The sequence below is a fragment of the Palaemon carinicauda genome, chromosome 3 (assembly GCF_036898095.1).
Source record: "Palaemon carinicauda isolate YSFRI2023 chromosome 3, ASM3689809v2, whole genome shotgun sequence".
Lineage (NCBI taxonomy): Eukaryota > Metazoa > Arthropoda > Malacostraca > Decapoda > Palaemonidae > Palaemon > Palaemon carinicauda.
Genome location: NC_090727.1, coordinates 201455781 through 201469880, shown reverse-complemented (window position 1 = coordinate 201469880; position 14100 = coordinate 201455781). Strand labels below are relative to the sequence as shown.

At 40.1% G+C, this 14100-nt stretch overlaps 1 protein-coding gene across 1 annotated transcript in view; it reads left to right on the top strand.

Annotated features, from left to right (window-relative positions):
- Rpn7 (regulatory particle non-ATPase 7) overlaps positions 1 to 13573 on the top strand; it is a 29532-nt gene extending 15959 nt beyond the window's left edge. Inside the window, exons 3-7 of the mRNA XM_068371259.1 lie at positions 3812 to 3957; positions 4348 to 4503; positions 6478 to 6650; positions 7767 to 7935; positions 13236 to 13573. Of these exons, the coding sequence (XP_068227360.1) occupies positions 3812 to 3957; positions 4348 to 4503; positions 6478 to 6650; positions 7767 to 7935; positions 13236 to 13410 (819 nt within the window). The 3' untranslated portion in view covers positions 13411 to 13573. The remainder of the gene's footprint in view (positions 1 to 3811; positions 3958 to 4347; positions 4504 to 6477; positions 6651 to 7766; positions 7936 to 13235) is intronic.
- Positions 13574 to 14100: the final 527 nt, after the last annotated feature.

Genomic DNA, 14100 nt, shown 5'->3' with positions numbered 1-14100 from the left:
GCCCTTTCGTGGCAGAGCCTCCAGCAGAGGAGGTGCTCGTGCCAAAGGGAGACGAGGAAAGAATAAAGGAACCAAGTCCTTTAAGGGCAGAGTCTGACTGCCAGCTTCTTCAGACAGCAGTGGGAGCCAGACTCAAGAACTTCTGGCAGACCTGGGAGAAGAGAGGCGCAGATGCACAATCTGTGAAGTTGCTCAGAGAGGGGTACAAGATCCCGTTTGTACGAAAACCCCCTCTAGCAACGTCTCCCATCGATCTCTCCCAGGTACAGAGAGGAAGACAAGAGACGAGCATTGAAACAGGAAGTGTCTCTCTTACTAGAAAAGGGAGCGGTAGTCAAAGTCCTGGACCATCAAACCCCGGGCTTCTACAACCGTCTCTTCTTAGTGCCAAAGAAGACAGGAGGGTGGAGGCCGGTGCTAGACGTCAGTGCGCTGAATGTCTTTGTCACAAAGCAGACGTTCTCCATGGAGACCACAAAGTCCGTTCTAGCAGCGGTCAGAAGGGAAGACTGGATGGTCTCTTTAGACCTAAGGGACGCATACTTCCACGTCCCCATCCACCCAGACTCCCAACCTTTCCTGAGATTTGTTTACGAGAAGGTTGTCTACCAGTTTTAAGCCCTGTGCTTTGGCCTAAGCACAGCTCCTCTTGTGTTTACGAGGCTGATGAGGAATGTAGCCAAATTCCTTCATTTGGCGGACATCCGAGCCTCCCTCTATTTGGACGACTGGCTTCTAAGAGCTTCTTCCAGTCGTCGCTGTCTGAAGGATCTAAAGTGAACTCTAGATCTGACCAAGGAATTGGGTCTCCTTGTCAATTTGGAAAAATCTCAAGTGCTCCCATCCCAAACTATTGTGTATTTAGGGATGGAGATTCACAGTCTAGCTTTTCGGGCTTTTCCGTCGGCCCCCAGAACAAGCCAAGCCCAGTTATGCATCCAGAACATGCTGAAGAAGGAACGATGTTCAGTCAGGCAGTGGATGAGTCTGATAGGGACCCTATCATCCCTGGAACAGTTCGTGTCGTTAGGAAGACTACACCTCCGTCCTCTTCAATATCACCTAGCTTTTTACTGGAAAAAGGACAAGACGCTAGAAGCGGTCTCGATCCCCATTTCCGAGAAGATGAAGTCTTGCCTGACATGGTGGAAGGACAGTATCAGCCTCAGAGAGGGTCTGCCCCTGGCTGTTCAGACTCCCAACCACGTTCTCTTCTCGGACGCATCGGACATAGGCTGGGGCGCGACATTAGACGGTCGGGAATGCTCGGGAATTTGGAACTCGAGTCAAAGAACAATGCATATCAACTGCAAGGAGCTACTGGCAGTTCATCTGGCCTTGAAAAGCTTCAAGTCTCTCCTTCAAGGCAAAGTGGTGGAGGTGAACTCGGACAACACCACGGCTTTGGCGTACATCTCCAAGCAAGGAGGGACCCACTCTTTGACGTTGTACGAGATAGCAAGGGACCTCCTCACCTGGTCAAAAGGTCAAAACATTTCGCTAGTAACGAGGTTCATCCAAGGCAACTTGAATGTCATGGCAGATTGTCTCAGTCGGAAGGGACAAATCATCCCAACAGAATGGACCCTCCACAAGGATGTGTGCAAGAGACTTTGGGCCACATGGGGCCAGCCAACCATAGATCTCTTCGCAACCTCGATGACCAAGAGGCTCCCAATATAATGCTCACCAATCCCGGACCCAGCAGCAGTTCATATAGATGCCTTTCTCCTAGGCTGGTCACATCTAGACCTATATGCATTCCCTCCGTTCAAGATTGTCAACAAGGTACTGCAGAAGTTCGCCTCTCACGAAGGGACAAGGTTGACGTTAGTTGCTCCCCTCTGGCCCGCGAGATAATGGTTCACCGAGGTACTTCGATGGCTAGTGGACGTTCCCAGAACTCTTCCTCTAAGGGTGGACCTTCTACGTCAGCCACACGTAAAGAAGGTACACCAAGGCCTCCACGCTCTTCGTCTGACTGCCTTCAGACTATCGAAAGACTCTCGAGAGCTAGAGGCTTTTCGAAGGAGGCAGCCAGGGCGATTGCTAGAGCAAGGAGGACATCCACCCTTAGAGTCTACCAATCGAAGTGGGAAGTCTTCTGAAACTGGTGCAAGTCAGTATCTGTATCCTCGACCAGTACCTCTGTAACTCAAATAGCTGACTTCCTTTTATACCTGAGGAAAGAACGATCTCTTTCAGCTCCCACTATCAAGGGTTACAGAAGCATGTTGGCATCAGTCTTCCGTCACAGAGGCTTAGATCTTTCCAACAATAAAGATCTACAGGACCTCCTTAAGTCTTTTGAGACCACGAATGAGCGTCGTTTGGCTACACCTGGTTGGAATTTAGACGTGGTACTAAGATTCCTCATGTCAGAAAGGTTCAAGCCGCTACAATCAGCCTCCCTTAAAGATCTCACCTTAAAGACTCTTTTCCTGGTTTGCTTAGCCACAGCTAAAAGAGTCAGTGAGATTCACGCCATCAGCAGGAACATCGGATTTTCATCTGAAACGGCTACATGTTCTCTACAACTTGGTTTTCTAGCCAAAAACGAGCTACCTTCTCGTCCTTGGCCGAAATCATTCGATATTCCAAGCCTATCGAATATGGTTGGAAATGAACTAGAAAGAGTCTTATGCCCTGTGAGAGCTCTTAAGTTCTATTTAAGATGAACTAAACCTATACGAGGCCAGTCAGAAGCTTTATGGTGTTCAGTTAAGAAACCATCTTTGCCTATGTCAAAGAATGCTTTATCCTATTTTATCAGACTGTTAATACGAGAAGCTCATTCACATCTGAGTGAGGAAGACCAAGCTTTGCTGAAGGTAAGGACACATGAAGTTAGAGCTGTCGCAACTTCCGTGGCCTTTAAACAAAATAGATCTCTGCAAAGTATAATGGACGCAACCTATTGGAGAAGCAAGTCAGTGTTCGCGTCTTTTTATCTTAAGGATGTCCAGTCTCTTTACGAGGACTGCTACACTCTGGGACCATTCGTAGCAGCGAGTGTAGTAGTGGGTGAGGGCTCAACCACTACAATTCCCTAATTCCATAACCTTTTTAATCTTTCTCTTGAAATGTTTTTATTGTTGTTTTTGGGTTGTCCGGAAGGCTAAGAAGCCTTTCGCATCCTGGTTGATTTGGCGGGTGGTCAAATTCTTTTGTTGAGAAGCGCCTAGATTAGAGGTTTTGATGAGGTCCTGTTGTATGGGTTGCAACCCTTCATACTTCAGATCCTAGGGGTCGCTCAGCATCCTGAGAGGATCGCGAGGCTCCGTAAGGAAGACGTACTTAAAAAGGCAGAGTAATTGTTCAAGTCGACTTCCTTACCAGGTACCTATTCATTTTGTTTTTGTTATTTTGATAACTTCTAAAATGAAATAAAAAATTCTTAGCTCATAATGATGTAAACATATTTTGCTGGTCTCTACCCACCCCCCTGGGTGTGAATCAGCTATTATAATCACCGGCTAAGTTAAATATTGAAAAATGTTATTTTGATTATAAAGTAAATTTTTTAATATACTTACCCGGTGATTATAAATTAAAGGACCCTCCCTTCCTCCCCAATAGAGACGCAGTGGACCGAGGAGAAAATTGAGTTCTTTGTTTACAATGAGTACTGGGTATCTGGACGACAGATGGCGCTGTTGAAGTACACCCCCTACCTGTGTAGCGATCGCTGGCGAATTTTTTCCGTAGAGTTTTCTGTCGAGCAACAGAGTTGCAGCTATTATAATCACCGGGTAAGTATATTAAAAAATTTATTTTATAATCAAAATAACATTTTTCATTTGAATTTCAGGAGGAAGCTGTCAAAGCTTTTGCCAAAACTTATGACAAAACCGTTTCCCTTGGCCAGCGGTTAGATCTTGTTTTCCACAATATTCGTCTGGGTTTGTTTTACCTCGACCACTCGCTCATCACTCGTAACTTGGAAAAAGCTAAGAGGTAAGTTTTGAAAATTTAACATATTATTATGAATATAGTGGGGTAGATTTCTCTTACTTGAGGGTACACTTGAGCACACTATTCTATATTATTTTTCTTCCTCTTGTTATTTTGAAGTTTTTTTAGTTTATATATAAAAGATTTGTTACTGTTCTTGAAATATTTTATTTTAATTGTTCATTACAGTACGTCTCTTATAGCTTATTTATTTCCCTATTTCCTTTCCTCACTGGGCTACTTTCCCTGTTGGAGCCCTTGGGATTGTAGCATCTTGCTTTTACAATTAGGGCTGTTACTTGCAAGCAATAATAATAATAATAATCTGATATGATTGTATATGTTAATACATACAGTAAAGTATACATATTTTCAAACTTTGTTTTCAAACAGCCTCATAGAAGAAGGCGGAGACTGGGATCGTCGAAATCGCCTGAAAGTGTACGAGGGCGTCTACTCCATGGCTGTCAGAGATTTCAAGAAAGCAGCCAATTTGTTTTTAGATACCATAAGCACTTTCACATCATATGAATTGATGGATTATACCAGGTGAGGGCTCGTTTTGTGTTCTACTAGAAATGTAATTCTATTTTGATGTTAATCTTCTGCTGCTTAATTACTTAGAAAGCTGTATGGCCCATTTTAGTAATTTTACAATGTTCATCAAGCCCGTGTATTGGACATACTTAGGGGTGGAAATTGCTCAAAGAAAGGGTTTTCATTGAAGGTGATCCCAAAGTCAAGTATGCAGTTAAAACCAAGTTAAGAATGAAGTTAAAAGGGAAACTTTCTAATAATGAAATTTATATAAATCTACATGTGGTATTTTAAAATCTGGTTTGTACTTACAAAAGAGACTCACGATTATTGGTTGGAATTTTAGAAATTCAGATTAATGCTTTTTAAGGGTGGAGAATGTTTATATTTTGTGTTTCAAATGGGTTTTTTAATGGTCTTCTTGCTAAAAAATCCTTTTATATATTTACGCAAGCATGTCCAGCCCTGCGTGCAACCCTATTTTAGCCTGGGTATTTCTTTACTTTCCTTGAAAATTTCTAGGAAAAGCTATCAAAATAGTAAATTATATTCAGTAATCCCACCATTTCCTATGAATGTCTGAGGAATAGATTATCCATTTTCTTGTATATTGTATTCCTAAATAAACATTTGCGCTGCACATAGGCTATGTTCCTCATGTTTTGTTTTTAGCTCGTTTACATATTTGAAATTTTTCTATTTTGATAATTCAGAAAGATGTATAAAGTGTCAGAAACATAGAATTTACACAGAAAAATATATTCTGGTACCCAGTCTTGCCCATGTGCGTATTTGGTACACATAGCCTATATTTTTGTGTTTGGGAAGCACTGTTTCTGAATTTGAGGGAAAGGGGCTTACCACTGGTTAATGAGTGACCCTGAAATAATAATAATTGTATCTGCATGATGCCCAGTGGAAAGAGAAATTTCTGGTAAATGCCCATAGTTATATATAGTAGACCACTGTATTATATCAATCTAAAAAAAAAGAAAATTGAAGCCTGATTTCTCATATCAAATTTTTAGAGAAAATTGTATCATTCTTTTTATTACCGATTTTTGCCATTCAAACATGTAAAGATAAGGAATTTTATAGCTTACAAATCTGAAATATCACTTCAAAAAAAAACTTTTGTGTGAAAAATATTTGTGATTGAAAGTATTTTCTACGGATTCATAAAATAATACCTATGAAAATATTAGGATTTCTACTGTCTTTGGGTACAGTTCACTTGCTAGAGAGTACACACTCAGGCACACTTATTTATCTTATTCTTGTTATTTTGAAGTTTTCATAGTTTATATATGAAAGATTTATTTTATTGTTATTGTTCTTAAACCTCCCTTGTAGTTTCTTTCCTTATTTCCTTTCTTCACTGAGCTATTTTCCCTGTTGGAGCCCTAGGGTTTATAAGCATTCTGCTTCTCCAACTAGGATTGTAGCTTGGCAAGTAATAATTATAATAATAATAATAATCTCTTGTTCTCTAGTCTTGCATAGTGCCATAGCCGCTGTACCATGGTCTTCCACTGTCTTGGGTTAGAGTTCTCTTGCTCGAGAAAGCTATTCTATCTTATTTATCTTCCTCTTGTTTTGTGAGTGTTTTTATAGTTTGTATAGGAAATGTTTATTTGAATGTTATTACTGTTCTTAAAATATATTTTTCCTAGTTTCCTTATCTCACTGGGCTATTTTCCCTCTGTACCATGGTCTTCCACTGTCTTGGGTTAGAGTTCTCTTGCTGGAGGGTACACTCGAGCAAGCTATTCTATCTATTTCATCTTCCTCTTGTTTTGTTAACGTTTTACAGGAAATATTTATTTGAATGTTATTACTGTTCTTGAAATATATTTTTCCTTGTTTCCTTTTTTCACTGGACTACTTTCCCTACTAGGGTTGTAGCTAGGCAAGTAGTAATAATTATCATCTCTTGTTTTTAGTCTTCCCACTTTCTTGCATTTCATATCCGTAATATGCTTGCAGGTTTGTTGGTTACACCGTCTTGGTTTGCATGATTGCACTCCCTCGAAATGACCTACGGACCAAAGTTGTCAAAGGCTCGGAGATTCAAGAGGTTCTTCATTCCTCGGAAGACCTTAGGACTTATCTCCTGTCACTGTACGAATGTCAGTACCACACCTTTTTCCAGAAACTTGGTAAGTAAAATATTTCAAGTATCTATTCTATTACTTTTTATAGTTTACTATATTTTCACTGCTGAGTAAATTTTTGGTTAAAAGCCAGTTCTTATATCAGAATTTTTATGTTTACGACCAAGCATTTGAAAAAATTATTCAATAAATTTAGCTGCAAAGACATTGTGGAATGTTTTAGTGTGTATGTGTGTTAATTTTCTCAATTTTTTTCCATGTATATATTATATTTAGTACTAAACAGTAAGTGGTCAAATATCAATCTTAAATAAAAATGAAATAGGGAAGTGACTAAGAAATATACTGGCACAGATTTATTCTGTAGGAATCACTTTAGATTTTAACCAGCAAATTTTTAAAGTCCTTTATTTAATACTTTTGAAGTTTTAATCCAAATAAGTGGTTTTTGTTACAAATAGCTTTAATTTTCAGTGATATATCTGTATTGAGCTAATTTATTGCATGTCTTGTTGTTTGCCATTTTTTGTAGAAATATTATGTCCCAGATAGAGTTGAAGGTGAAATGGGTGGGTATGTAATGAGGTCCATTGTTGAGCAAGTGGTATGATAGTCGAGGTGAGAAAGAAATATTCTAATTTTTGATTAAGAGTTGGAGGAAATGAGGTTGCACATTGATGTTATAAAAGTGGAGTGGTAGATATCAAACATAAATTAGTCGATTGTCCTGTTTTTAATCTTCAGAGGACTACACATTTTCTCCAGGACATTTAAGAGATATGCTGGGGGAGAATTGTAATACCCCGAACTTAAAATAATTTATACAGAGTATTGGTATGTATCATAAGCTTTAATTAATTTTATTAGTTTTTTTATTTAATCTTTTTAATCCCTTCTTATTTTGCATTTATATATTATTGCATGATAGTTGTGTGATTGGTTTTATGAAGTTAAAATGATACCAAATGTTGAGAGAGTACGGGTATGATCAATTTGCATCATACAGCGCCGTATAGCCTTTGATGCCTCAGTGTTAGGCTTAAGGCCTAAATTTTATATTTAATTCAATTCTGCCAACAGTTACTTACTGATTGTGCGTAGTGAGCGAGCTACACAAACTTTGGTTCAAAGCCATTGTTTATATAAAAACTATTCTTACAGCATGGGTAGAAGGAGAGCTTCGTCATGATCGTCTACTCGCTCCTCATTATAGGTATTATGTCAGAGAAATGCGAATCCTCGCATACACACAGTTATTAGAGTCTTACCGCTCTCTCACTCTGCTGTACATGGCGACAGCCTTTGGAGTTTCAAAAGAATTTATTGACAGGTGAGAGACCCCTACTTTTGTTTAATCAAGAGAAAAACTGTTTATATTGATCAAAGTATTGTTACTGTAATTTCGATTTTAAAACCATTGCCATATAATTTGACTTGTGTAATAATTAATTGTGATTTGTTCTTACACAAATTCAAACCATTGTCCTTTAATAGTAAACTTAGGAAGAGGGAAGTCCCTTCGAACCCAAAACAAATTACAAGCTGGTTTAACTTTCTCAGGAATTTTCAGAGCTCTTGGTTCTGTACAAGAGTAAAAGTGATGACTCCAATAACCCAAACGGTCTGGGTATATGGATTCCCCAGGTGTTATGCCCATAACAAGAATGAATATGTACTTGTGTCAAAGAAGAACCTTTAGCCTTGTATGGGGTACGTTGTCCAAATATATTTATACCCAGTATGAATGAGTTTAAATAAATTCTATCCATCCTCCCTCTCGTCTTTGAGGATGGGGGGGGGAGATGCTTCTTAACAGATAATGGTTGCTTGGTTATGTTCATCTGCATTTAACGTCCAGTCCAGCTCAGCAGCTGTAACTTTACCCTGCAAGAAAGGGAAATGAAGTGCAAAATATGTTATTCTAGATATGATGAAATTATCTTAGATTAATGTTTTTCATCTCATGAGAGTGAGCAGCCCTCACAAGACCAAGGGTAAAGATACCCTAAGACATGGGTATATATTCCCCATAGTGGGAGGTAAAAGCTCTGGTGTTAGGAGATTTGCATCTTAATACTTGAGCAACTGAGAGGTACTTCCCGACTGCTAAGGCACAACCTGTGGTCTCAAGAAGCTATAAAGAAAGTGTTCTTAGATATATCTCTTTCTCTACCTTGCCCTTGCTGGTAGCTTCCTCGCCACTCCTTTTTTGGCCAGGTTTGTCACAATAGAGTACTGTCCATGCTTTTCTTATAGAAAGAAACAATGGAAGGTCCCAATCGTCTTTCAAGGCATCTGTAGGTTTCTTCGAAGTCAATCCTGACGATTTGGCAGAGAGTGAAGGTCCAGCTGCACCCGCCTTCGAAGCACCCGTACCCTTGAAGGTAGTTGCATAATGGATGAGGCTTTCCTCCACTTTTTCACCATTTCCTCAATGCCCTAAGAAAGCTAAGAAAGTGACATACCTTCAGCACTGTAGCATTCCCATGTCCAACTTGTCTGGAGAATTGAGGGAACAACTGCATCCCTCCTCTTCAGGACCAAGGTGTGGCCCTTTGATAGCTAACTGGTGTGCAGTGAATGTCACCACTTTTGTACTGCACAATGTTCTATTTTGCTGTAAACATATCAGGATTTGATAAGTGCTGAGTAATGGCAAAGTAGGCTGCTGCTGCTTTCTTCTGGTTGATCCAGGAAGCTAGCCATGGTAGTACTTGTAGGGCTGAAAAGACTGCCTTCGACCTTTATCTTTCCCCGCAATCCTGCCATCAAAGTAGAAACTGCCAGATTGACAGAGTAGACGAGCCCCTATGCAAAGGTATGTAGAATCTTGTTGATCTAGTGGGTTAGACAACGTCAAACCTCTCATGCGTCTGAGATGGGGAACACGAGTTTTCGGACAAGTTTCCTCTCCTGTTCAGCTATGTGACGAACAAGTCTATCACCAGTAATCCCAAGAAAACAAGAACCTTTTCTGCTACTCAAGGATGAAGGGACGTGCTGTTACCTCTACAACAACATCCACTTCCTTGTCGTTCACCTTCTTCATCAACTCTTAACGACTATATCAGACAGTCCCTCCTTACATTAGTATTGTTTGCTTACTTACTGTCTTATCCATAAAACAACTTTATCCCTCAGGTGTCTAAGAACAAAAGCATCTCTGAAGGTGAGTGTAACTCTGCTAGTGAGGTTTTTGTCGCCATCACCAAAGAAAGATACAAGAATGGTGTCACATTACCTCAGTAGTCAAGATTTCACACTTGAACAGGAACTATTACACAACTTCAGAAAGGAATACCCTAGATATTGCTGTCAGCATGGCCAGATACTTTTCCAATTATGACAAAAGGAAAATAGTTGATCAGGAACTTGAAGCAATGGCCTATGAAAGAAGCCAGGACTAGCAGGTCATCAAAGGCACCTTAACCGGCGAATCCTAATCGAGTGGGGTTGAGACTACAATGCACATTTGCATGAAAAATTGGAGGGGAGGTGGACTTGCAACTGGTACACGTGCACACTTGTGGATGAAGTGGAGGTACTTCCTGTAGGACTGATATTTGATAATGGTTATCTTTAATGGTATCTAAGCTGAAATGAGTTTTAACAGCACGAGGTCATTGACTGGGTCTCCACTGGGAATTGCTAACTGGAGAACACCATAAAACCCCTTCAGACGTTAGAACCTGAGACAGGTTAGAAGTTGTCTTACTTTCATAGAAGTTGTCTTACTTTCATATCTTATCTGCAAGGCCAGACATTCTGGTGATTTCAGAGTAAAACTCTGGAATGTTATCAGGTATAAGGTAGGGCAAGTCAAGAATCTACAGCCCACCTCAGCTGATATAGTCAGTTTTAGGAATATTGGAAGGCCAATCAGTGGTCAGTCCCGAAAAGAAGCCTTTCCGCCATGTAAAGGTTTAATGATCACTTCTGACCCCCTTCATAGTCATCCTGACAATCGAGCGTGTTTGTTTGAACAGTTCTTATGTATGGATGAATCTTGCTGACAGCCCTACCTCGTTTTCAATGTCATAAGTAGGCACCTGCCAGTGTAGCTCTTAAAGGGTCTGTGGAACAGTAGCCCTTTTGTTAATGTAATCCTCAAATAGATTTGTTGTTGTTCATGGTTACTACCAGTTATACCAAGTGCTTTACCAAACTTTTGAACTGCATGCAATATTAGCAACATTGTATGCATTTCCCAGAGGTTGAAAAGGCAGGTACGTTCCTACGTGAATCATACCCTCAAGGGGGATTTGCTTCCTTAGGTATGCCCCTCCTCATATACTGTACATCTGTGAACAGTCCCTCACGGAAAAGATGGTGAGGGGGTATTGCTGGTTGTCAAAGTGATGCTTCAGGTATTTCCGGAGCGATTGCTGGTTGAGACGCATGTTAGGAACTAGCTGCTGACTCAAGATGCCTTGGAAGTCTTTGTCACGGTTTATGCGGGTTGGTTGTTTGTGTTGGAAGTGTTGCGTAACCGCTGCTTCGATTTATGTTTCCCAGATGCTTCATCCTCTGCCTTGCACTTAAGGTCCATAGGAAAGACGTCTTCTTTCTTGTATCAGACTACATTGCCCTCCATTTCCATCTTGAATGGTGTCTGGAGAACAACTTGATCGATGGAGGGAGATCAATGACCGGACTTCAGTTTCTTGTTAGCTTTTCCTCCATCAGGAAGAGTGAATTGCTGGAGAGAACGGGTACAGACGAATCTTCCGCCATCGCCTTCACTCCTGCCATCTGTGGTGACATAGCTTTGTGCTGTGTCATGGCAGTGGTAGGAGGGTGATTGTGTACTTTTGCCTACCCCTCGTTTTTTCTTTCCCCTGTTAATTTCCTAGAATGACCAGGCTGAAAGTGAAAGGGCAGAGCATTTTCCGTGCCTTTCTAGGGGAGGAAGAATTTGGAATTACAGAACTGAACCTGAACGTCACAATACCTTAATCTTCTTTGGTGCCAAATAAAGGTGAGACAAAATTTTCAGCACAAATAGTTGTTTCTTTGAAAACTGGTCAATGGATGAGGTGGTCCTGGCTTGCTACGTTGCCCTTCTTCCTCGTTCTGTGGCATCCGCTTGTTTCCATGGAAATGGGGTTCCTTACTACCACCTCCTGTCTCGCCTGCCTCGTGAAGGGAGAAGTGGGGTCTTGGTTGGCTAAAAATGTTGTGGTCTTGGCTCTTGACATGATCAAATCTGTGTATTCCTTCTGTGACTCGCATAAGATTGTCATATCTTGGTGATGGCAAAGTAAGGGACTGCCATTGCCCTGTTGTTTGGAATCTGGCAATGGAAGCAACTTCTGTGTCAGTAGACGTGACTGTCGAGAACCTTGTGGTAGAGTTTCTGGCGGGATACGTTTTCTGTGTAGATTTATGGATCGGTTCAGTAGAAGAGTTGGGAGGCAGGATCTTATTTGATTGGCTTGTGCTTAGGGAAACCAGAAATTTGGGAATTGTCCCTATATAAAGCTGCTCAAGAAGTTTTGACCTTAGCAAGTCAGGGTGGCTTTGATCCAAAGCAATATTCCATGGAATCAATTCTTCCACTGACGAGAGCTACGGTTGCCTCCTCAAGGTCATTAAGATTTAAGTAGTGGTAATATCTTGACTAAATTATAATCCATTTTGGGAATTTTTTCTTCTGCTGATCTAGAATTGGGTGTAGGGTTGACATTGTCCTGGGACTTCTGTTTTCATAGAGTATAGGTCTCAACGTACCTTTGGAAAATCCTTCTTAGTGTATACCAACAACAGTATCGAGGCTATATTCTACAGAAGAAGAGCAACAGCTTAAAGGTCTGAGTCCCCCGAGGCTGGCAAAGTACTGGATGGTTCAGCTTCGGAAAGGTGCAACTCGGGTTGTAAAGATCTGCTGCTGGTTGATGATGAGTTTTACCGATGATGTATGCGATGTGGTGTCTTGAGTTCTGAAATGGTACTGTACTATGAAGTTACCTGCTGGAACTTGATGCAAGAACGAGTGGGAATATTTATGCTTGGAAGAATCTCTGCATGTATTATTTTCTTTTCAAATCGGGAAGCCTGCAGGGAAGAAGGGCGTCGTCCCACATCTTAACACTTGGTGGCAATAAAACCTGCTTTGTACGATGGAGTACAGTGGTATCCGAGGAATTCCGACTAATGTTCACATTGGGTAAGACCACATAACGAGGGAATGAACACCAACAGACACGTCATCCTTTCATATCCCTTGCACATGATGATCTATCAACACATCTTAAAGAAAAACCAAGATTCAAACAGCTATAAACGAGGTAAAGATGCTGAGAAGTATATTTATATTGTCCTGTGGCTAAAATCCAACAATGAGCCCAGTGATTTGTCGGGCTAAGCCGCAAACCTTCAACCACCTTGCTACAAGTTATACTTACCATTTGCACTGAAATCAATTCTCCAATTGAAGGGCAATGGTTTGTGTTAGTGTTGGAACATATAGAATGACTTAAAAATTGTATAATTTTCTTACTCTGCTTCTTCGCAGATTCATGTTATGTATAATCTTACTTTGTCATATTCTACCATTGATGTTAGCGTGAAGGAGACATTATCTTGAAACTGATGAAAGTTATGCCTCTAAGCAAATAATTATCTTTTCAGGGAACTCTCTCGTTATATTGCTGCTGGTCGACTTCACTGTAAGATTGACAAAGTTGGTGGTATTGTTGAAACAAACAGACCAGACTCCAAGAACTGGCAGTACCAAGCCGTAATCAAGCACGGTGACATTCTTCTAAACAGAGTTCAGAAGCTTAGCAGAGTTATTAACATTTAGTAAATATGTGATTACTGCATTAACAAAAATTGTATTTGAGTACAATACATTTAAGAGTATAAAGTATCTTCTCCATATTCATCAACCTTTTATTTTCTCAATAGTTTATAAGGGGATGTCTGATTGTAACAGGTCTGGTTTATTTAATAAAATATTGGTCATATATTTGCATATCATTGCCTAAAACTAATGAATCATTTTACTTAAACCCAGGATTTGGGTTCATGTTATTAGATCATTTATTAGATCATTTAACCATGACTACAGACACTGCAGTTATAAGTTAAATTCCAACTAAAAAACAAACCTTAAAAGACTTTTCCTTCAGAGATTTTTGTAAAGAATAAGTCCAAAGGAATTAAAACAAAATCCATGAAACTGCCAAGGGCCATGCAGCTCATTACCTAGGACAAGAAAGGTCCGATTGACAAACAGTTCAAAATCTACCAGCTAACATATTGTTTGTATGAAAAGGAACGCACTTAGGTAATCTATTGAATTTGGCCTACAAAATGTTAAGAGAATGATAAGACAGAGACAAAATCTAGCTCACCATGTAAAACCATACCTTGGGAAAGAGCCCTGAAACAAATTTCACAGGTATGAATATTGAAAAAAATTTTAATTATTCATCTCTTGGCAAAATAAAAGTAAAGTACATAATGACCTGGATTCTCTTGAGAGAACTGA